Consider the following 22,234-nt stretch of genomic DNA (forward strand, 5'->3'; position numbering starts at 1 on the left):
AAGAAACAGCCACACAGAGTCTCTCTTCCAGCCCTGTCCTCTCTCCCACAAAGCAGGTGCTAAAGTTATGGGTTCCTTGCTTATTCAGGGTTTTTTTATGCGTATATTCCCTTCCCCTTGCTTTTCTTCAGTTAAGGATATACATAACTGAAGATATTTTGAGTTGGTTCATAAGGACGCCCTCCTGTTTACAGCTGCTTTGATGGCATATATGAATGAATACAAAGTCTCATTTATTCTTCCCTGCTGAGGGATACCTATGTTTATGCTGTCCATTTTCTACTCTTACAACAACATAGCAACAAGTAACTCTGTGTATGTATCATTTTGAACCTGAGCCTATTCTATCTGCCAGACAAAATCTTAGAATGGCCTCCTGTGGCCCGTCTCTCTAAAATAAATAAATAAATCTTAAAAAAAAAAAAAAAAAAAGGACAACTGCCAAAATCTTAGCTACTTTAATATATGCTACTAGGAATGTGGAATTAAACAGGCAGCTCTTACTCAGACTCAACCCTATATATTTATTAAAGTAAACAGGTGAAACTGTTTATTCTAGTTGCAGGCTAAGTTTCTACATCTAATATGTTTATTTTCTATCTCCACTTACAGCACATGGATTTAAAACATCTTCAAGAGATCCTTCAACTATGTTCTCCACTCTTCTTTGCTCTGACAACAGTTGTTCACCTTTTGTTGAGCCAACTGGGAACCTTAGGACACCAAGCACCATGTGGGCATCCTCTCGTGCCTACTGAGTACCCTCACTACAGGACACCAGGAGATCCTGGCCTCATGTAGCCAGGTTCTAGAACCACTGGGGTCTGCCCACAGATGCTGGACATTCCCCTCCTGGCTACAGCAGCACCATCAAAACATGGACCAAATAAATGTATGGAAGGGATGGGAAGGGCCCTTCCCCTCCTCTTCCAGTCACATGGTGTCACGGTGGCTCCTGACGCCACTCAGGGACTGCCTTACGGTGTACACGCTAGTCGTCCTAGGAGGGTTAGTGTGTGCACGGGGTGCCTGCTATACTTAGTTAGTTAGCTATACTCCCAGCACACTGCAGGCATGCCATCAGTTCCCATAAGCACTTCAGTTCTGCGAAGAAAGCCATAACCAACTCTCCTACATGTGATCGGGCACTCTGACATGACTTGGCGACCTTCATTAAATTAGAACATCCTAGGTGAGTGAGAATGTTCGGACACGGCCTTCCAGGCCCTCAAGGGATCGGCAGGCACAGCTGCCCAGGAAGGGCCATAAGACAGGACCCACGTAGTGGCGCCCTGAGGCTGCAGTTGATGGGATCAGGAATTCTGACCCACTGGAGCAGGCAGCAAGCACTCTGCATGTGACAGGGTCACCTAACAGTGTACATGACTGCGGGGGCCCTTCTGAAAGAAGTCAAGAGACAGACCAGAGCCCTGGCAAGCATCCCAGGAGTGGGAGGTGACGGCAGAGAGCCCGACCCCAGCATGTGCAGAAGGCCCAGGGCAGCCAGGCAGGCTGCCTGCTCCCCTCTCCGTCCCAGCCACGGTTTCTGAGTCCGCCCATGGAAAACGGACTCTGCAGACACAGCGAGGCCCGGACGCAAAACTTTAACTGTAAGGGCTTCCCAGGGACCTTCTCCTGTGACTCTGAGATGCTAGCAGCAGCGCCCCAGACCCAGCTGGCATGCTGGAGGGACAAGTGCTGAGGGGTTCAGGGCAGGAGCCCAGGCGGCGGTAACAAGCACAACTGAGCCTGAAACCAGCTTCTGTCTGACTCTCGTGTGCAGTTTTCATAAGAATGACACTGTTTCCAAGAAAACCACATAGCTGGACAGCTGGAAATGATCAAAAAGAAGGGTTTACAGTCAAAGAAAGAAGCCTCTCTGCCGCTTGTGGCACCTGCCCCTCCACACCTGTCCCCATCCCAACTGCACTTGGCCCACCACAATCCCCCTCAACCAGAAGTATCAGAGCACCAACTCCAGCACACGGCAGCCACTCTCCACTGAGCTCACACCTGAGTGCACACCTGCTCCCGCACCCTGTAGCCCCACGGCCTCCTGAGCATGGACTGCAACATCCCAGGCTGAGCTCAGCCACCCCTCCTCCACGGAAAGGCTCCCCAGGCTCTGCAATCCCTGCACACCACAGTGCTACAGCATGCTCAGTTTCCCCAGCGCCCCTCACTGCACCTACCTACGTCTGCTCAGGGGAAAGATCTGCTCCCCACACCCTGGCAAAGCAGCCAGCAGCCTGTCGTAGGTGTCCCAACAACAGGTACGCACGGACTGAGTCAGTAATATACTACACCTTTGACAGCAGACATTACTTCTTGTCAAGCTTCTTGGACTTCCATGGTCCTGTACACTCACATCTTGCAAACCAGTCTAACAAAACCCTCTGTTATAAACAGCTTTACTCTCTAATTTATCAAGAAGGTCTCTTGGAGTGAATCAAACATCTAGGCACAAAACTATAACTGAGGGTACCTTACTGGGGAATTTCTCTGTGGCTCTGTTAAGCTTAGTAGATAGAAATACACAAGCTTAAGAATGAGCAGCCCTTTTCACCTGGACAAATAACTTACTGAACAAAATCAAGATGTCTGAAGTACTATGCCAAGTCCTTATAAGATACAAATATTCATTTTAATAACTTTATACTTGCTTAATGTTTTATGGTTTTCAAAACTGTTTCCGATCTTTTACCACATGTTATTCTCAGTCACCCTGTAAGGCACACATAATTATCTCATTTTACAAATCAGAACACAGGCCCAGGCAAGTCAGTGATGAGCAAAGGTCACTGGGTTAATAAGTGGCTTGGGATTCAGAATCTAATACAGATGTTATTTTCAGGGGATGAGAGGATGGTAGGCACCCTAACCAAGACTTCATGCAGGCCAAGTCACCCCAGCCCCGACTGTGTGTGCGGTGCTAAGGGGTTTGCACAGAGACGCCTCACACTTGAGTGCCCATGTGTTGCAGGGTTTTGTGGTTGGGTCATTTTAGCTCTCACTAAATCTGCATTTGCTACTGAAAAATCAATAGTATTCTCTAGTTTACACATGATGAGACAGTCTCAGAAGTAAAACACTGTGGCCAAGATCAAAAGGTCAGTACGCAAGAAGTGGGGGTGAGGAGGAAAGCACACTCAGCAGTGAGGGGTAGAGAAGGGCCAGTTGTGATCCCCCACTATGACCCACCACTATCCTCACTCAGAAACAAAGAGGTGGCCATAGACTCCAGAGAGCTCTCTTTGTGACTTCTTCAGCCCTTCAAGGATGACCTGGATACACAATACTTTTGCTTTTTTTTCTTTTTGAAAATCTTATTTGAGAGAGAGAGATAATGAGAGACCGAACACGAGCAGTAGGGAGAGGGAGAAGCAGGCTCCCAGCTGAGCCAGGAACCCAACATGGGGCTTGATCCCAGGACCCTGAGATCACAACCTGAGCTGAAGGCAGACGCTTAATCAACAGCTACCCAGGAGTCCCACGCTCAATACTATTTCATCTGTATTTTTCTTAAAACTGATGGCATTTTTAACCAATGGAGAAAAAAATAAAAGAATACAGAGAGTAAAGGCAGCCCCGGGCATCGTATCTTATCCTCTCCAAGAGGTACAACAGACCCTAAATCTCAGCATGAGTGCTCACAACAAGACTGGAGAGACAGGTGGGGAGTGCCACAGGGAAGGTGGAGAGGCACTTCCAGAGAAGGAAATGTGTAGGCCCAGGGCAGGGGGCACACGACACACAGAGAACAGACTGGTTTGGCCAAAACAAGAGGTTCTGGAGAAGAAATGGGGTGAGAAAGTTGAGTTGCAGCAGAACATGGAGCTGTGAATGACAAATTTAAAGAGTCTGGATCTTTGGTTCAGTCGGGGCAGCAGAAAGTGTGCTGGGTGGACTGGCGAAGGAAGAAGGTGCGAGCAGAGCCTTACCATATTAGCCTGAGGCACAGAGGACCCAAGCTGGGATACTGGAATACAAAAGGAAGTAAAAATAACACTGGAAAAGAAAGAGGGACAGAAATCGTGCTGTGGGGGGTGGGGGGGCGAAGGAGGGTGCTGAGAGAGGAAGGACGACGATCCCAGCTCTGAACAATATGACGACACGCAGCAGGGCACCTCCAGGCTGTGTGCAGAGGCCATGACAAAGGCGGGGCTGGGGTGTAGAAGGAACATCATAAACATGGGGCTGAAGGCACAGATGAAGTTTCCTCTTCCAAAAGGGAGGCTGACTCCACAAAGTGGACATATTTCCAAGGTAACAGCTACAGAAGAGAGTAGAAGGGATAATATATATTTCCTAGTCCTGGGTGCAATACTCTTGTCAAATGAAAACAATTCTCCAAATGTCTCTGCACAGCAAGAGCTTCCTCTCCCTCAATTCTTTCCACAGAGGCCCCCTAACATGAAAACCATGTAGGCACAGTAAGCCCACAAAGAATAGACACAAGCACCAGGCAATCTGAGCTCCCTCTAAACGATGAGCAGGTTCTTTTAATAAAAATGTGTGTGTATATATACATTCATTCATTGTTTCAGAGAAAGTGAGCACAAACGGGGTGAGGGAAGCAGACTCCTCACTGAGCCGGGAGCCCAACGTGAGGCTTGATCCCATGACCGAGATCCTGACCTGAAACTGAAAACTGGCAAGGAGAGAACCTCCAGGAGAACGGAGGATGAGGCACCATGGGGAGTAAAGTCGCCCCGCAGCCCTGGGAGCGGCCAGCTGAGGCCTCTGGGCCAGCTCCATGGCTGCAGCAGCCTGGGGGCAGCTTCCTCCACAGGCTGTCTTGCTGACACCTGCAGGCTCGCTGGGACACGCCTCAGCTCCTGAGAGCACCTTGCCCTTAAAGCAGCAGTCCCACACAGTGACGACACAGTGACCCTGTAGTGACACACAGGGAGGACAGCGCTGGCCACTCACAATTCAGGCAACACGCACGAGCCTGTCCTCGGGAATGTGCTTTCAGCAATCTCTCAACTCACCGCCAGACCTTGTTGGGATCAGGTATTTCTGTAGCTTGCACAAGAAAACCACCATGGAAAGAAATTCCTTCTGATCTGGCCGCCCCATCCTGAGCACTGCCTACTCTGGCCTTCGTGGGCCTCACTGGGTCAGGTCCTACACACCTACACCTCAGAGGCAGCACTGCCGTCTGCAAATCTTTCTTGTACTTTCTCCTCCAAGTGCCGTGAAGGTCATGGGGAAGGGGAGTAAAAGATAAGAAAGGGCAGAGATGGAACAGAAGAGATGATAAAGGAAGAAACTCCAAACTGCCAATTCCAGTCCTTATTTGAGAAATGTCTTCTCTTTCTTCCTGCAGGCAGTTGGGGCAGAAGGGGGATGGCCAGGGCACTTGTCCCTGATGCTCCCAGCCAGGGAACACATGAACACTCGCCACACGGGTAACCGCATCCTTCAGCCACATCCTTCAGCTTTACTGGCACAGCCATCAATACCATTAGTCCCGCTGATGCCACCTGTCACCGACTTGGGCACCCCAGCCTCCATGCCCCTTCCAGCCCTTCAGTAGCTGCACATGACCCAGGGCAGCTCAGAGCACCTGGCTCTGGCTCAACCAGCCTCTCCTGAAGGCAGGAAGAATGCAGGGCAGCCCCAGGCCCCCAGTTCCACACTCAGAGCCCACCTGCGAATTGGAGGGAACATGCACGGGGCGGCCATGTAGCTTTACCAGAGCCTCCCATGGCAGGACTGGGCTCTCCCACCTTCCCAGAAACACTGTCAGCTACTCAGTCCTCACAGTGCTCTCCTCGCCTCTCCATCACACTGACCCCGACTCAGCATGCTTGTTCTACTATGCTTTCTATCTTCACAACGTGGAACTTCACTCAAGGCTCTCAGTGGATGTGTCAAGTGCATCAGCACACACTGCCTCTAAAACAGGAGCCCACACTGTGGGCACGGGGGGAGGCAGACAACTGCATACACCGCACTTGTCCCTAGTATGTGCACTCTCTCCCCTCCTGGTCACAGCCACCTTTGGGAATCAGGAAGAGAAGTACTTCTCATAATCAAACTTCCTTCTGTGGCTCAGGGGTGACTAGCACAACAGGGGCTCACCTTCACTGCAGTGAGGCCATCACAGGGGAACTCACGTCACCATCCCCATAGCCCACAAGGCTGCTCTGATGGCAAGCGGCAGAGGGAGAGCCTCGCCAGAGCCCCGGCTCTGAGCACAACCTATAGATCACAGCACACGAGAGCAGTTCTGTGTGCATCACAAACGCAGGTGTACCTGACAAAAATCCCTGCCCTTTCCCTTCCCCCAAAACCTCCACTCAAGACCAAGGCCAAGGAGGAGCAGGCCGGAAGCAGCCCCATGTGCAGGGGGTGCCAGAAGCTCATGAGACTGGTGCCCTCCCGCAGTGTAGACACCCTAGCCCAGGACCACCTCAAAGCCAGGGTAAAGCATGCGAGATGCTGATGCCTCTCTATGCCCTTACAGCGCCCTGCCTCCCAGTATTGTTTACAGTCTGAAGTATACTTTACAGGATTGCGGAGAGGCTCCAGTGAGGTGATCCCTATCCAGAGGCTTCAAGGCCATCAAAGTGGGCTATCATCCCACTGAATCTCCCAGACACCCGTTTACCCGGCCCTTGGACAGTGCATGGCACGTGGCAGATACTCGTAAATGTCTGCTAAATAAAAATGAAGCTGGAACCTGGGTGGCTCAGTCGGTGAAGTGCCTGCCTTCGGCTCAGGTTATGATCCCAGAGTCCCAGGATTGAGCCCCAGAGCCGCCATATGGGGCTCCCTGCTTGGCAGGCAGTCTGTTTCTGTTCCTCTCCCCTGCTCCTTCTCTCTCTCCCCCTCATGCTCTCTTAAATAATCATAAAAAAATAAAAATAAAAAAATAAAAATAATAAAAAAAGCTGTTGCCTCTCCAGTACTGATAAGGACACTGGAGGTTTGGGGATGAGGTAATGAGGGAAAGACTGCACGTGAGTCCTGGGCTCTGCTGAACACACTGCTGAGCCACCCAGAGTTCACAATGTGCAGGGGGGAACAGGTGGGATCAGCCCGCAGACTCAGGCCACAGTGAAAGAGATCGGTGGTGCGAACTTGCATGCCTGCTTTCAACGGTCTGCTTAAGGAGAGAGAGATGCACTTGCTCCTCTAAAATGCCACCCAACAGCAGGAAGACTGGAATGCCAGCTTGCCCACAGCCTCCCTGCAGTGCGTGTGGGTGGTGAGGTAAGGGGGCGGAGCCATGGACAGCAGGGGAAACTGCAGTTTCTCAACCCTTCCCATCCACAGATGTCACCAATGAAGCCCTTTGCAGCACATCAGACTGCTCAAATTAACACTGAGACTCATCAAAACCATCTTCCTTCCTTCCTTCCCATTTTTCTATTTCAGGGCACACAGGATACCACGACCTGATCTGTCATCCACGTTTCCCCATAAAGTATTTTGCAGACAGGGAAGAGTGTGCCCTAGCTTTGTAACAGCACCTTAAGATTTCAAGAGAGATCAATGGCTCAGAAATATTGATGATCCTCAAGGAGAACCTTAACTTTCTTCTTGCACACGATTTGCGAAATCAATTTTTATATTACTGTTGGCAAAAGTTTCAAACTACATAAGCAGGAGGGATAATTAGCCCCTTTGCAAAGCAGAAAAACTTGGAAATGCAAGATATGTTTCAAGCTCCCAAATTTATTTTCAGAGCAAAATGACATTTCCTCCTCAGAATGAGACCCTGACAACCAGAGTAAAAACTCCATGGGTGGACCTTGCCTGCCAAGTGAACCACAATCCCAGTCTGCAGAATTCAGCCAAGAGCTTGCTTCTAGCTACAGGGGAAAAAACCTACAAAGTGGAAACATTCTGTCCACATCTCTAAATGAGCATTAGCAAGTGCCAACAAAGCTTTAGCTGTGCCTCATTTCTGAGGGTGAAACGGGCACAATTACTAATGGCTCCAAGAGAACAGGCAAAACCCAGGACTAGCTCATGCAAACCAGGGCATGTGGCACCCCACTGGTTAGAAGTGACTGACTCAGGGACAGGGGGATCAAGACTCCTGAGACCACCTGTTTCTATAGTCCTGTTAAACCATGTAAATGCTTTAGGTATTTGAAAACAACTTAAAAAAAAAAATCAAGCCCTAAAATTAGAAATAAGCAGAAACAAATTAACCTAATGGTATATCAAATTTTGTATGGTTATGTGACCAATCACATTGCTTTAGAATCCGTTATTCTAACTATATAATTTTAAGACATATTTATTCTTTTTTTTTTAATGACATTTATTCTTTGACCCAGAAGAACTGCAAAGACATTCTAAAATTTCACTCGAGGATTATACCAATACGGCATTAGAAGGCTGAAACTGCTTCATGTACATCATAGAATAAAGAAAATAATGCTGACATCACTAGAAATCAAAATTGTTAGCGTAAGACAAGAGACATAAATAAATATAAAATGATCAAGGGGAAAATTAGGTTTTAATTTGAGAACAGAAAATCAGTATGAAATTCAGGTTTCTCTTTTTATAGATTTTTGTCTAGCTCTGTCTCCAAAAAGGACCTAAAAGAATGCTAACCCCAGCAACAATGAGCACACCTAGCTCATTTAGATTTCTGAACATCATTTCCCCCACTAAAAGGAACCAGGGCTCCTCAGAGGAATGATTTCAGATCCGAGGCAGGAAAAACACAAAGTGAGCCTGGGACAAATTCTTGTGCCAGAAAACAGCGAAATGTTCAAAGACTAATAATAGGGCCTTGGCAAAAGGACACAGGAGCCAATCTTAGGGGACAACACAGCATCTAAGGAATGATGATGATAATTGAGTGTGATCACTGAATAAACACAAACGCAAGTGTGCACAGCGATTACACAGGAGAGAAGGACGACAAGGAGTGCTCTTCATGGAAGAGGGTCAGTCAGTTCAGGAAGGAGGACTGAGGGCTGGGCAATCCCCTCTGCAGCTTCTACACAGGAATGGCTCTGGGCAGGATGTGATGGACGATGCAGCCTCCAGGAAGTCCCCTGGGGGCCCGGCTCCCTGTGGCCCTCCACAGGTCAGAGGGGTCCGTGGTCACCCTGCAGCCCACTCCTATCTCTGGACACAAGAACGGGCCACCAGAAACCATGAGCCTCCCCAAGTAGTGCCAAGCACAGGAGGAATGACGGAAGGCTGGGAGCAAAGTGAGAGGTATAAAGCTCCCAAGGAAGGAGGTTACAGTGTTACACTTTCACATGTGAGTCTATAACTCACATGTGTCACTCTTACAATGTCCTAACTGATCAGAAATATAAATATTGTAAGTAAGCATGGTTTCCTCCAGGTAAGAACCCTTTCCTTAGCACAAGGAAAGCTGCTCAGTCAGAATACGAGCATTTCTGAGGATCTTCATACACAGAGGGCAAAACTGGTTCCCCAAAAGAGTGGGTTACCAAATGACTTAGTGGTATCCAGCAGAAGACAGGGTCAGTAAGAAAGGCCTTCCTCTGGGAGAGAATAGCAGGATTTATAGAGAAGGTGCAGAACACTGATCTGTGCATGACAAGCCACCCCTGATGCAGCCTGGCTGGCACGGGGCCAGGGCGGCCAAAGGGCCAGGAGCCACAGGGATGGAGCATCTAAGTTGGCCCCTGGTTGACTCCACCCAATGGAAGACAGAACCCCAGGAGATGTAAACACCAGCCATGGGACCTGGGGACCAGGAGGGAAGGGAGAGGAGGGAAGGGGCAAAGCCATCCCCCTAGTTTCAGACTGCCCAACCAGGTAGAAAACAGTTTTTTGTTCAGGGGAAGAGGTGCACATGTTGGAAGAGACGGTTCTGGTCGACACTGAACTGAAGGAGCCCAAAGTCCGTCCAAATGGAGGTAGACCACAGGCACTCAAGCAAGGCATCTAAAGCACAGGGTGGGGAGCTGCCAGAGAACAGAGTACAGCTGAACCTCCCAGAGAAAAACACCTCCCAAAGTCTGGCCACACAGACACATGAAAAAATGGCCATCCTGTAGCTGTACCATCCACGAGTTTAATTTGCTCAAACAAAGCTCTACATTCTCATGCTCTCCTATATTTCTTGGTGCAACCACAACAATATTTGGGCTAGGTAACGTTTACTACATACTGAATATTCAGCATCTAGAACAGTGCCTGGCAGGCACTCAATACATACCTGAAAACCTTCTTTTTTTTTTAAAGATTTTATTTATTTTTTCATGAGAGACATGGAGAGAGACAGAGACACAGGCAGAGGGAGAAGCAGGCTCCACGCAGGGAGCCCAATGTGGGACTCAATCCCGGTACTTTGGGATCAAGCCCTGAGCCAAAGGCAGACGTCAACCGCTGAGCCACCCAGGCGTCCTCAGACCTGAAAACTTTAATGTATACCTTACACACAAGTAAATATCATGCACACTACATTTAAACATTGCCTATTTCTGTATATTATATAAAAACATCCACTGTTCTGAGCTTTAGGAGATGGGTGACATTAAGAGGTTTTAATTTTTGCCTAACACACTAACCTTACAGCTCAATCCATGCATTAGAAAGGACTACTCTAACCAATGGGGTCTACCCTGTGTCCACTCTTATCTCCACCCCCCAGTCTGCTATCCATGCAGCATCAGCACATGCTTTTAAAAAATTCAAACTGGGGTGCCTGGGTGGCTTAGTGGGCTAACTGTCTGACCCTTAATGTAAGCTCAGGTCTTGATCTCAGGGTCGTGAGTTCAAGACCCATGTTGGGCTCTACACTGGGTATGAAACCTACTTAAAAAATTCAACAAAATCATGCCAACCCTCCACCCCCGTGAGGCTACAATGCCCCCTGGCCCTCAACAATACTTAAAAAATAGAACAGAAACCCAACTCTTGCCATGGCCAGGCTCTGTCCAACTACCAGCTGACAGGCACATCACCTTGCTGTTTCCATAGCTTAACTCAAGGCCAAGTTTATTCCTGCCCCTGCAGTCACAGTGCTTGGAGAGTACTCTCAGTCTTAGTACAGACGTGACCCCTCCTCTTGAGGCCCCTCCTAGATCACACTATGCCAGTAGACAGCTCTTCCTTTCGACGACTTCATGCTTTCAGTCACATCTGACAGCCAGTGCTCATCTTGAGAAGGGGCACAGAACCCAGAGCCCAGAACGGTGTAGAGTCATGGAGGCACCCAACAAGAGTGGACGGCCCTGTCTTGCGCAGAGGATCACAGGTGCAGCAACACAGAAAGACAAGACAGGGGTGCTTGCAAAAAAGGGCAAACTGAGTGTGCACCACTGACAAGAGGCGAATGGCCAAATATTCTGAAGGATCTGCTGATCTGTTTCATAAACCAGAAACAATGGAAGTAAGCACAGCCTTCCAAGAGGGGTTTTGCCAACCACTCCTATTTCAGTCTGGAAGGTATCCTGGCAGTCACTACCGAAACTCAAGGTTATCACTAGAATCTACCCTTCCTGAAGAGTCTTTTAGCTAATTTCACCTCATTTGGATTATGAGGTCAAGTCTCGCTAATGTACTAACTTAAGCTCGGCAAGTCATCAAAGCGTGAGCTTTGTTAGCTCTAATTATATTATATATATTATATATATATTATATATTATATAATAATTTGTTAGAGCACTAACAAATTATAATGGAGTGTTGCACCCCACTATGCATTACAGCAGTGCTTGAGAAAAGTCTGAGATTCTTTACCCCAGAGCTTCTCAAGTTCGGCACCTGGTCGTCAGGCAAATCTTTGTCGTGGGGGCTGCAGGAAGGAGTATGAAGGGGCATCCTTCCCCTAGTATGACAGCCAGTGTCAGCATCTTCCAATATTCCCCCAGCTACAGAGCCTGGCCCTGGCTCATCCTCTCCCCTCCCTCATCCCCCCGACCAGGCTCTGCTTCTACCTTCCTCTCTTGCCAACCCGCCCAGCACGCTTCACACTGCTGCCAGCTCACGGATATCGATGTGGTGACAATCAACGCACCCACAAGATTGGTTTATTTGCCACCAAGTTGTGCTTTCCAGACCTCATCCTTCAGGATACTGAGTCCTACATGAAAGCTCTCCCAGGGATTCACAGACTCTGGGAGAGACATGGGCAAAACTTGGGTCCCACCCATGATTCAAGCCAAACATATTCTCTTTTCTTGGAATTCTCTGGGTGAGATGTCTTTTAAGGAACTCATTTGCTGCTTACAAGAAGAGTGTGAAATCACTGCACTCAACTTGGAAGAATAAAATTTGCATTTTCAACTTTATATGAAATTGGAGGGAAGACTAAATGAGCAATAATTTCTAAAAACGCTGATCAAACACTGTGATCAAGTCACATGATAAGTGTCACTCAAGCCATTCCATGCACCCCCTCTTCGCTGAGATCAGCCTTCTTTGCCACAGCCAGCCTGTCATTACAAAGCCTGCCCTGGGTGGGCACCAAGCAAGGGAGGAGGACGGTACCTCCTCCTGGGCCACCAACCCCACGTCTTTCCATGCACGGTGGCTGAGCATGAGCAAACTGGAGACAAATTAGGAAAAGAACAATGGGTACTACACAAGGACTAGTAGGATTTGTTTTCTCCTGGACCAAATAATGACAACTGACATATTTACCATGACTTATACACAGAACATACCAATGTCTCCCCACTTCCAGTTACATACATAAATAGTCTCTAAGTCAACCCACCAAGAACCAGAAAAAGTGAAGACAATTTTAAGTCTGTCTGAAGGCATCAAAGAGACACTGAGGCAGCCATAACTGCAGGGAGGTTCCAAACAAAAGGGAGCCCACTGAGGTGACTCTCATATTCAGAGTGCCACCTCTCACTCATGGCATTTGACGATTCTCATTTCCTCAGGGATGGGGGGCAATATACCAATAAGTCAGAAAGAAAACATAGCAGAAAATCAAGAAGAAAGTCCTGGCTAACAGAACTCTGGACAGCTCCATGGGTACAGGAAGACAAAATTCAAGTGCAGGCCTGATGAACCAGCCAGGTCTTAAAAGGCCAAGATCCCTCAGAGCAGGGAGGCATAGAAAATGAGCCCAGCATTCTGCAAGCACTCCCTGAGAGCTGACCCTTCAATGATCTCCTGGTGCTCAGCAGACAAGAACTGGGCTTCAGGACCTGCCAAGATGGAAGGGCCCTGGAAAGGCAGCTTACAAAGCTTGAACCCCAGTGTTAAGTCAATCACACCTGACTAGGCCAAGGAACTGCCCCACTTGGGGTGTGTTGGAGGAGATACTAAAAGAAGACAGTCTCACAAAGAGCCTCTACAGCTCTTCATATACAGTGTCCAACACTCAATTAAAAAAAGAATAAAGAAAAAAAGAGGAAAGAAAGAAAAAACAGACATAACAACATATAGACCAAAAGAAAAAAGGACAGAAACAGACCAAGAGGCGACCCACTGGAGTTACCAGATGCACACATCTACTTTTCGAAAACCTACTTGACAGATAGGAAATTTTCAGATAATCAAAACAAATCCTAAAACTGAAAAACATAGTAGCTAAAATTAACCCAATCTGTGGGCTTCACATCAGAATAGACAGACACAGATGAAGAGAGAATCAGTGACCTGGAAGACAGGTTGATAAAAAATATATATACATCTAGATAAAAGTTGGAGGAAAGTCTAGGAAACAGAGGAGCCCCAAAGACACATGGGACATGGTAAAAAGTTCCAATGGGGATCCTCAAAGTAGAGAAAAGACAGAATGAGGAATAATGAACATCTACAAAGATAACAGTCAAAACTTTCCCCAAACTGATTAACCAAGCTATCGACTCAGAAAGAATGTCTCAGGCAAAAAGAAAATGTTAAAAGTAATGAGAGGAAAAAAGATACTGCCTGCCTTCAATGGGATAACAGTAACACTGCAGGCTGACTTTTCAAAAAAAAAGAAAGGAAGCCAAAAGAAGATGGACTGGCATTTATAAAATTATATTCACAATCTGATAAGCTTAAAATGTAAGCTCAAAGACAAGGGAAAGTAAAAGATTCCCAGGTAAACTCTAATGAACAGAAAACTGACATGGCAAACACAACTATCAAATAAAGTAACCTCTAGAGCCAAAACCATTACTAGAGACAAAGAGGAATGTTTCATGATTAAGTTTTATCTACCAAGAAAACAAGAGCTCTAAATTTGAATAGACCTAATAACACAATCTCAAAATACATGAAAAATGATGAATATAGAAGTGGAGAAAGAGCCAATGCCACAATCATAGAGGAAGACCTCAGATACACCTCTGAGTAACTGACAGAACTGACAACAAGGACAACAACAAAGCCAGGGTGGAGGGCTGGGCTGCCCAATCTGTATTCACATGTGGCTAGTTAAGTACCTGAAACGTGGCTACTCCAAATTGAGATGTGCTCAAAGTATAAAACACACACCAGGTTTTTAAAGACTTAATATGATAAAAAAGAATGAAAAATATTTCATTATGTTCTTCTCATGTTGATTATACACTGAAATGATATTTTGAATATTTGTGTTAGATAAAATATATTTTTTTATATAAAACATATTCTTGAAATTATTTATACCTCTCTTACTTTATTTAATGTGACTACTAGAATCTGAATTACATGACTAACAAACTTTACCTAACTGATAAACACAGAACACTGTATTCCTGCCAATACACATTATTTTCAGTGCCCAAGGAACACTTAATGTAAATGAACGTATGTGGGATCCCTGGGTGGCTCAGCAGTTTGGCGCCTCCTTCGGCCCAGGGCATGATCCTGCAGACCCGGGATTGAGTCCCACATAAGGCTCCCTGCATGGAGCCTCCTTCTCCCTCTCCCTGTGTCTCTGCCTCTCTCTCTCTCTCTGTGTCTCTCATGAATAAATAAATAAAATCTTAAAAAAAAAAAAAAAAGGAAATGAACATACGCTGAGCAGTTAGGAAAACTCGATTCATTTCAAAGGATTGAAACAATGCAGGGCATATTTAGGGACTGCAATAGATTAACAGTTTATAGCCTCCCTTTCCTCAAGTTCATCACCTCCAAGGTGATAGTACCAGGACATGGAGACTCAGGAAGTGACCAGGTCATGAGTAGAGAGAACTCCCTCACCCCTGCTGCTGCACTGAGGACAGTGAGAAGCGGGCTGTCTATGAGCCAGGATATGGACTCTCACTAGACACTGAATCTACCCATGCCTTGATCTTGAGGACTTCTAGTCTTCAGAACTATGAGAAATAAACATCTGCTGCCTATTAGCCAGCCAGTTTATGGTATTTTGTGATAGCAACCTCAAAAGACTAAGACAGATACCTTCATGGAATTAAGCTGCAAATCAGCAAAAAGGTAACTAGAAAATCCCCCATACCTTAAGAAGTTTACTTATAAAAAACTTTGTGAATTTAAAAAAAAAAAAGTTACCACAATGAAAACTATGAAATATTTTTACATAAAAGAAAATGAAAATTTGGCTTACCAAACCTTGTGGGATCAGGACACCTGGGTAGCTCAGAGGTTGAGCATCTGCCTTCGGCTAAGGGTGTGATCCTAGGATCCAGGATCGAGTCCCACATCGGGCTCCCTGTGAGGAGCCTTGCTTCTCCCTCTGCCTATGTCTCTGCCTCTGCCTCTCTCTCTCTCTGTCTCTCATGAATAAATAAATAAATCTTTAAAAAAACACAAAGCTTGTGGGATCAATAAAGATGTGCTCAAGGGAACTTACAGCTTTAAAATACATATACTGGAAAAGAAGAAAGGCTAAAAATCAAATTAAGTATTTAGCTCAAAAACTAGAAAAAAGAACAAACAAAACACAAAGTAGATGGAAGAAAAAAAAAAGAGCAGAAATTAATGAAATAGGAAACAAATACTAAATAGAAAAAAAAAATCAATAAAGCCCAAAGTTGGTTCTTTGGAAAGACTAATAAAATAATCCCCTAGCAAGACTGATTAAGAAAAAGAGACAAAGCACAAATTATCATATCAAGATTTTTTAAAGGAGGTATCACAACTTATCCTGCAGATGACAAGGATATTATGAACCACTTTACACTTACTTGGAAAGTTTGAGTGGTCTGAACAAATTCCTAGGAAAAACAATGCCTTATCTAAATAAACACAAGAAGAAATACAAAAATCAGAAAAATCCTATTTCCATGTAGAAAAAAATGAATCTGAAACTAAAAATCTTCCCACAAGGAAAACCCTACAACCAGCTGGTTTTGCCAATCAATTCTTCCAAAAATTGAAGGAAGAAAACATAAGGCTCACACAAACTCTTCTGGGAATACAAAAGGAACACTTCCTACCTTGTTTTATGAGGTCAACACAACTTTAATACCAAAAACCCAACAAGGACAATACAAAGAAGTACAATCACAGACCAACCTCTCTCATGAATACAGATGCAAGAATCCTAAGCAAAATATTAACAAATAAAATCCTGTGAAAAGAGAATACACAGATATCAAGTTTGGGATTACTGTAGCATGGCAAAATTTTTTTACAGTTAAATCACCACATTAAGAAAAAAAAAATCACTTGTCCCAAGAGATACAAAAAATACATTTAAGAAAATTTAATAATTTAATTCATGATTTTAAAAAAATCCAAAAACTCTTGGCAAACTAAAAATAGAATTTTTATATTTTGATTAAAAAATATCTACCAATAAAGCCACAGCTGGTATCATATGTGATGGTAAAATGGTAAAATACTGAAAGTTGTCTTTCTGGTATTGGGAGTGAAAAAGGACACCTATTCTCACCACTTCTACTCAACACTGTACTAAAGATCCTAGACAGTACAACAAAGCAGGAAAAATGAAAATGGTTATTGCACTTGGAAAGGAAAAAGAGAAACTTATCTAAAGACACCACTTAGAGAAAGGCAAACACACATAAGAATGTAAAAAACATCTGCCATTTATATATGTATTCAAAATACATAAAAAGAACTCCTTCAAATCAATAAAAACCAAAAGAGGCACCCAATAAAAAAAATGGACGAGACAATAATTTCATGAAAGAAATCATCCAAGTGGCAAATAAACACACACAGAGACATTCCACCCCTGCTTACTGGTCATCAGGGAGCAGCAAGCTCACACCATACTAGGCTTCCTACCACTTGACACCCACCAGATAGCTAAAATGCAAGAACCGACAATACCAAGTATCAGCCACTGAGTGTTCACATACTGTGGGTGGTGGGTGAACAAACACACACACTCTCACTCAGCAATGCTGCTCCTTTGAGCACACCCAAAAGAAATATATATGTATCTGTACTAAAAATAAGCAAGAATAGTCAGGGGCAGCATTTATAAATACTTATACTCAGTACAAAGAATAAACTACCGTATATTCACACACTGAGTACTAGACAGCAATGAAAATGAACAAAATGACTTGAGGTGAAATAGATGTGACCCACAAACAATGCTGAATGACTATTTCATTTATATGAAGTCAAGAACACACCAAAACGGACAGACCAGGTGGTTCAGCGGTTTAGCACCACCTTCAGCCCAGGGCCTGATCCTAGAGACCTGGGATGGAGTCCCACGTTCAGTCTCCCTGAATGGAGCCTGCTTCTCCCTCTGCCTGTGTCTCTGCCCCTCTCTCTCTCTCTCTCTCTCTCTCTCTGTGTGTGTGTGTGTGTTTCTCATGAATAAATAAAATATTAAAAAAAAAAAAAGAACATACCAAAGCAATCAATGGTAAAAAATCAAGACCATGGGTAGCTTTGGGGCACAATTACTGGGAATGGGTAGTAGGGGGCTTCTGGGAAGCTTGGTAATGTTCTATTTCTTCATCTAGGTGGTAGTTAAAAGTATGTGTTCACTGAGTGAAAAAAGTCACTGAAACGTACACTTACGACTGTGAATTCTTCTGATGAGAGTTAAAATTTGTTAATGTAGATCATTACTTGCTTACACAGTGTGCTAGTAGTACAAATGCATTTACTCATATACCTATCTGGCCACACTACCAGCTACCAAACATGAGTCAAATATTGGGGAAAGGAAAGGTCCAAAAACAGTTTACTTAATTGTTCTGTAATGTTTCTGAAATACAAATCTCAGGTGCTCAGGCTGGGAGGCAGGCAAAAGGGGAGGCAGAGAGGAGAGAAGGCAAGAAGGCACTCTGGTGGGGAGGCAGGGAGGTGCTCAGGTGGGGAAGAAGCGAGTCAGGGAGCCCAGGAAGGCAGGGAGGCGGGTGTGGCCAGCGTTGCACTCTCCACTCAACGAAGAGCTTCCACAATACTAAGCGGTAGCTAAAAACAAATCACTGAGCGACTGTGCCACCCCTCTGGTGGGACAACCTTCACTGCACTAGACTGTACTGCACAAAACTCCTGTCCCTTCTGTTAGGCTGTTGTGTGTGCTCATTCTTTCAAAAGTCCACCTGATCAAATAAGTATTTGACATGCGCTTCAATGCACTGTCTCAAATTACATTAAAACAAATACAATCACAAATCAAAAAAACAAAAACTACTGAAAAATTTCCAAGTACACTAAAATCCTGGTGGAGCATCATTTGGCCCATGCTTTCGAGCTCATGGTAATAAAACCAGACCTACACAAAGTACACAATTCGTGAGGCTTGCCCGAGAAAAACCGTGATGGCTCCCCGATCCAACAGAAAAGGAGCACTACAGCACTAACGGCAGATTATTATTGCTAAAAAGGAAATGCAAACGTCTGGCTTATCAATCTTTCAGGAGAACCAGCTACAGCCAAGAAATGCATTCAGGCTGGCAATTACTCATTTACTAATTTAGCACTGCAGACCGACGGTGGGAGCACAAGCATGTGCTTATGCAGGCCTACCTGAAAGGACCACAAAGACGCCTATTACGGGTAACTCAAGTGGCACCTAGGCGGCTGTGAACACCCAAGTAACCTCTGTGTCTCCAGCATGCTCTGTCCCACTCGCCTTACACTTTCCTCTACCCTCTACCCTCACCTATCATGACGTCCTCACTCAGCTCCACAAGAAGAGGCTTTGAAACTAGTCCAAATGTCATATACTAAGATTAACGACTTCGGTGTCACTTCAAGCTTACAATTCTCATCGGCCAAGAAGAAAGTTCCGAAGGAATTAATCTCTGTCTCATATCCTCCACGACAAACTTCATTTATAAAACACAGGTGTTCTTAGAAAAGTGAACTGTAAAAATATCTTTATCTTTCCTGTGAAATCAATCCTATCTGTCCATTAAATTTCATTAGAAAATGGGAAATGTGATAAAATCCATAAGAAACACAGGTTCAGCAAGAAAGGCCTAAGACAACAGAATGGAAGGCAGCATGCAGCTTGGATGCCTCATGGCCCTTGTCCAAAAACTTCGGAGCACTGCCCCAAATTAAGGCAGAAGAAAGGAGCAAGAGTTACGAGGTGTTTAAGTATAGTGCACCACAGCTTGTCACAGAGGTTCAACCCTCGGGAACCCTCTCTGCACATGACTTACAGAAACCAGAACCACGGGCAGCCCGGGTGGCTCAGCAGTTTAGTGCCACCTTTGGCCCAGGGTGTGATCCTGGAGACCTGGGATCGAGTCCCACTTCGGGCTCCCTGTATGGAGCCTGCTTCTCTCTCTCTCTCTCTCTCTCTCATGAATAAAGAAATTAAATCTTTAATAAAAAAAAAAAAAACCCAGAACCACTATTTCACAGACTCATGTAAAACATGAACACCATGAAAGGTGACACCATAATTTAGAAGGGGAAAGAAAGATCTGTAAAGTTCCAGGTGAAAGGCATCCATACCTGTGGAAGTGCAGTATTGAGCTGCCTCTGCAAGGAATCTCTTTCATGCCCGACCTCATGTAACTTCCCCTGGGTTAATGCCAGCGTTTCCTGAGTCTCTCTCAGTGTGTCCAGAAGACGGTCCCTCTCTTCCAGCATGGACACCATCAACTGTTCGAAATGTGAATCTGCATCTGGCTGCGAAGGAGAGCTGGAACCACGGCTCCCACTTCCTCCTGGCAGGCCTTCTGCTTCACTGATGGTCGGCATCACCTCGCACATCATCTTGAAATAAAACACCCAGACTCCAGTCATTAAGTGCAAAATAAAGGCTCCCACAAACCTGCAACTTTATTAGCTCTCCGTGCTGCTCATAAAATGAAGGTTGACAGCCTCGTTATTCTCAGATCTGACTGTTACACTCTGAGTATAAGTAAGCGGAAAAAAACATACACAGGCGAATCCTGAGTGTGGGAACAGATTAATACAAGGGATAGTGCAGGGCAGGGTAGAGACCCCACAGACTACCCGTCGCGTACAGAACAAACCCTGGGGCATTTTGTCTGCAAAGCTGTACTTTCTGGTTGTTGAAAACAAGTGTGCTTCTGTAACTTACTTTTTCCCCTTTATTTCCCGGTTCGGGGAGAGAAAGTCAAAACACACGCCACCCAATCATGTTTCGGGAAAAGCACAGAAGGAGCATACAGCCAGTAAAACTGACAAGTACAAAATGCATCAGGCATCTTGGAGGAATGTGTGCAGTCAGCTCCCGAGGAGGACGGCGGCTCCCTCGGCTTCGGGCTGGACTGGGTGGGTGAGCGCCCAAAGGAACCGGATTCGTTAAGGGCCGGGAAAGGTGTTTTTCAGTGGCTGCAAAAGGTGTGACGGGCAGGCAACCCAACTTACGTAAGTTTACGGCCGGAGGGGGGGAAAAAAAAAAAGAAAAGTATTAGAAAGGAAACTTGCACACCGGGCACGGAGCAGGTCGGTGCGGCTGCGGACGGCTAGGAGGGAGCGGAGGAGGAAGCAAGACGGAAGAAAGGACAGGGAGGAGGACGGAGGAGAAGTGAAAGGGGAGAACAGCAGGCGGGCGCCACGGGAGGAGGCTGGGGCCGCCGGAGCCGCCGGAGCCGCCGGAGCCCCGGGGGCGGCGACGCCGCCACCGCCACCGCCGCGCCCTCCGCGCCCCTCGCCCCGCGCCGCGCCGCGCTGCAGGGCCCCGGACCCCGGACCCCGGACCCCGGACCCCGGGGCACCGCTGACAGCTGGAGCGCAGCCCGGGCCGCGGCTTCCCCGGCCACAGGTCCTCGGCCCCCGAGCCCCGCGCGGGGCTGACCCGGGGCTGACCCGGGGCCCCCGGGGCGCCGCGGCCCCAGGAGCCCGGCCTCGGGGCGCCCCGCCGGGGCCCACCGCCTCCGCGCCCGGGGGCTGACAGCGGGCGCCGCCGCGGGGAGGGGGCCGCCGCGGGGAGGGGGCCGCCGCGGGGAGGGGCCGGCGCCCGGGCGCCCTCGGCCCCGCTCCGCCCCAGCCTGCCTCAGTCTCCCGCTCCTTACCTTGCTCGCCGGCGGGAGCGGGCGAGGAGGCTCCGCGGCGCCTTGCGGGCGGCTGCTCGCTCCGGGCGAGCTCGGGGCCCGACGAAAGCGGCCCGCGCCCGCGCCCGCCGGCCCCGGGCCCGCAGCCCCCAGTCACCAAGGCCGGCCCGCGGCCGGACACTGCCTGAGCGCAGGAGGAGCGGGCCCGGCTGCGCGTCGCCGGCGTCGACGTGCCCGACGTCGGGCGCGTCGGCGCAGCGTCAGCGCCGAGCGCCGCCGGCCGGCCCCGCCCCCCCGGGGGTTGGGGGAGCGCCGCGGAGGCCGGACGCGCAAGCCCCGCCCCCTCGAGTGGGCGGGGCGGGTCTCCCGGCGCCCATTGGCCAGGTGCGGGCGGAGCCCCGCCCCCGGTCCCGGCCCGGCCCCGCCCCCCAGGTAGGGGCCTTCTCCGCCGAGCCGGAGCTCACCTACCGCGGCTCCGGCCGCCCGCCCGGAGGCCGTTTGCAACGTCTACTGGGCATCGGGTTCGGAGCCAGCGCCTTCCTCGAGGCGGGTGCGCCCCGGCGCGAGACACCTGCTGGCTGCCTCCTCGGGGTCGCACCCTCCTCGGGACCAACCGTTCCAGGACTTTGAAGGTCGCGGGGTGGGGGTGTCTGCGCGGGGCCCTCACCTGCGATGCCCGCGGATGCCCAGTGGGCACCGTTTGATGTGGAGATTCCTGGGCGCGGCGTGGGGAGTGCAGGCTTGTCCCCGCGCTGTGGCCTGGGCAGGTCAGCGGAGCCCGCGGCGCTCAGCGCCCCATCTGTAGGACGTGAAAACGACATGGCCTTACTCCTGGGCTGCTAGAGCAAGTGGGATCCCACGGGGGTCGGTTCTATTCACGTCCTTATTCATACTCACTCATTCATTTCCTTCTTTGGGCTACTTTGTGCTTTCCAGGTACTACATCATGAATGCACATTATTTTTATCATT

The 22,234-nt window shown here is 47.7% G+C and overlaps 1 protein-coding gene across 1 annotated transcript in view; it reads right to left on the minus strand.

Annotated features, from left to right (window-relative positions):
* PPFIA1 (PTPRF interacting protein alpha 1) overlaps positions 1-21,476 on the minus strand; it is an 86,067-nt gene extending 64,591 nt beyond the window's left edge. Inside the window, 2 exon segments of the mRNA XM_055310553.1 lie at positions 19,753-20,016; positions 21,285-21,476. Of these exon segments, the coding sequence (XP_055166528.1) occupies positions 19,753-20,016 (264 nt within the window). The 5' untranslated portion in view covers positions 21,285-21,476.
* Between the last annotated feature and the right edge of the window lie 758 nt (positions 21,477-22,234).

The sequence above is a fragment of the Nyctereutes procyonoides genome, unplaced genomic scaffold (assembly GCF_905146905.1).
Source record: "Nyctereutes procyonoides isolate TBG_1078 unplaced genomic scaffold, NYPRO_anot_genome, whole genome shotgun sequence".
Classification (NCBI taxonomy): Eukaryota; Metazoa; Chordata; class Mammalia; order Carnivora; family Canidae; genus Nyctereutes; species Nyctereutes procyonoides.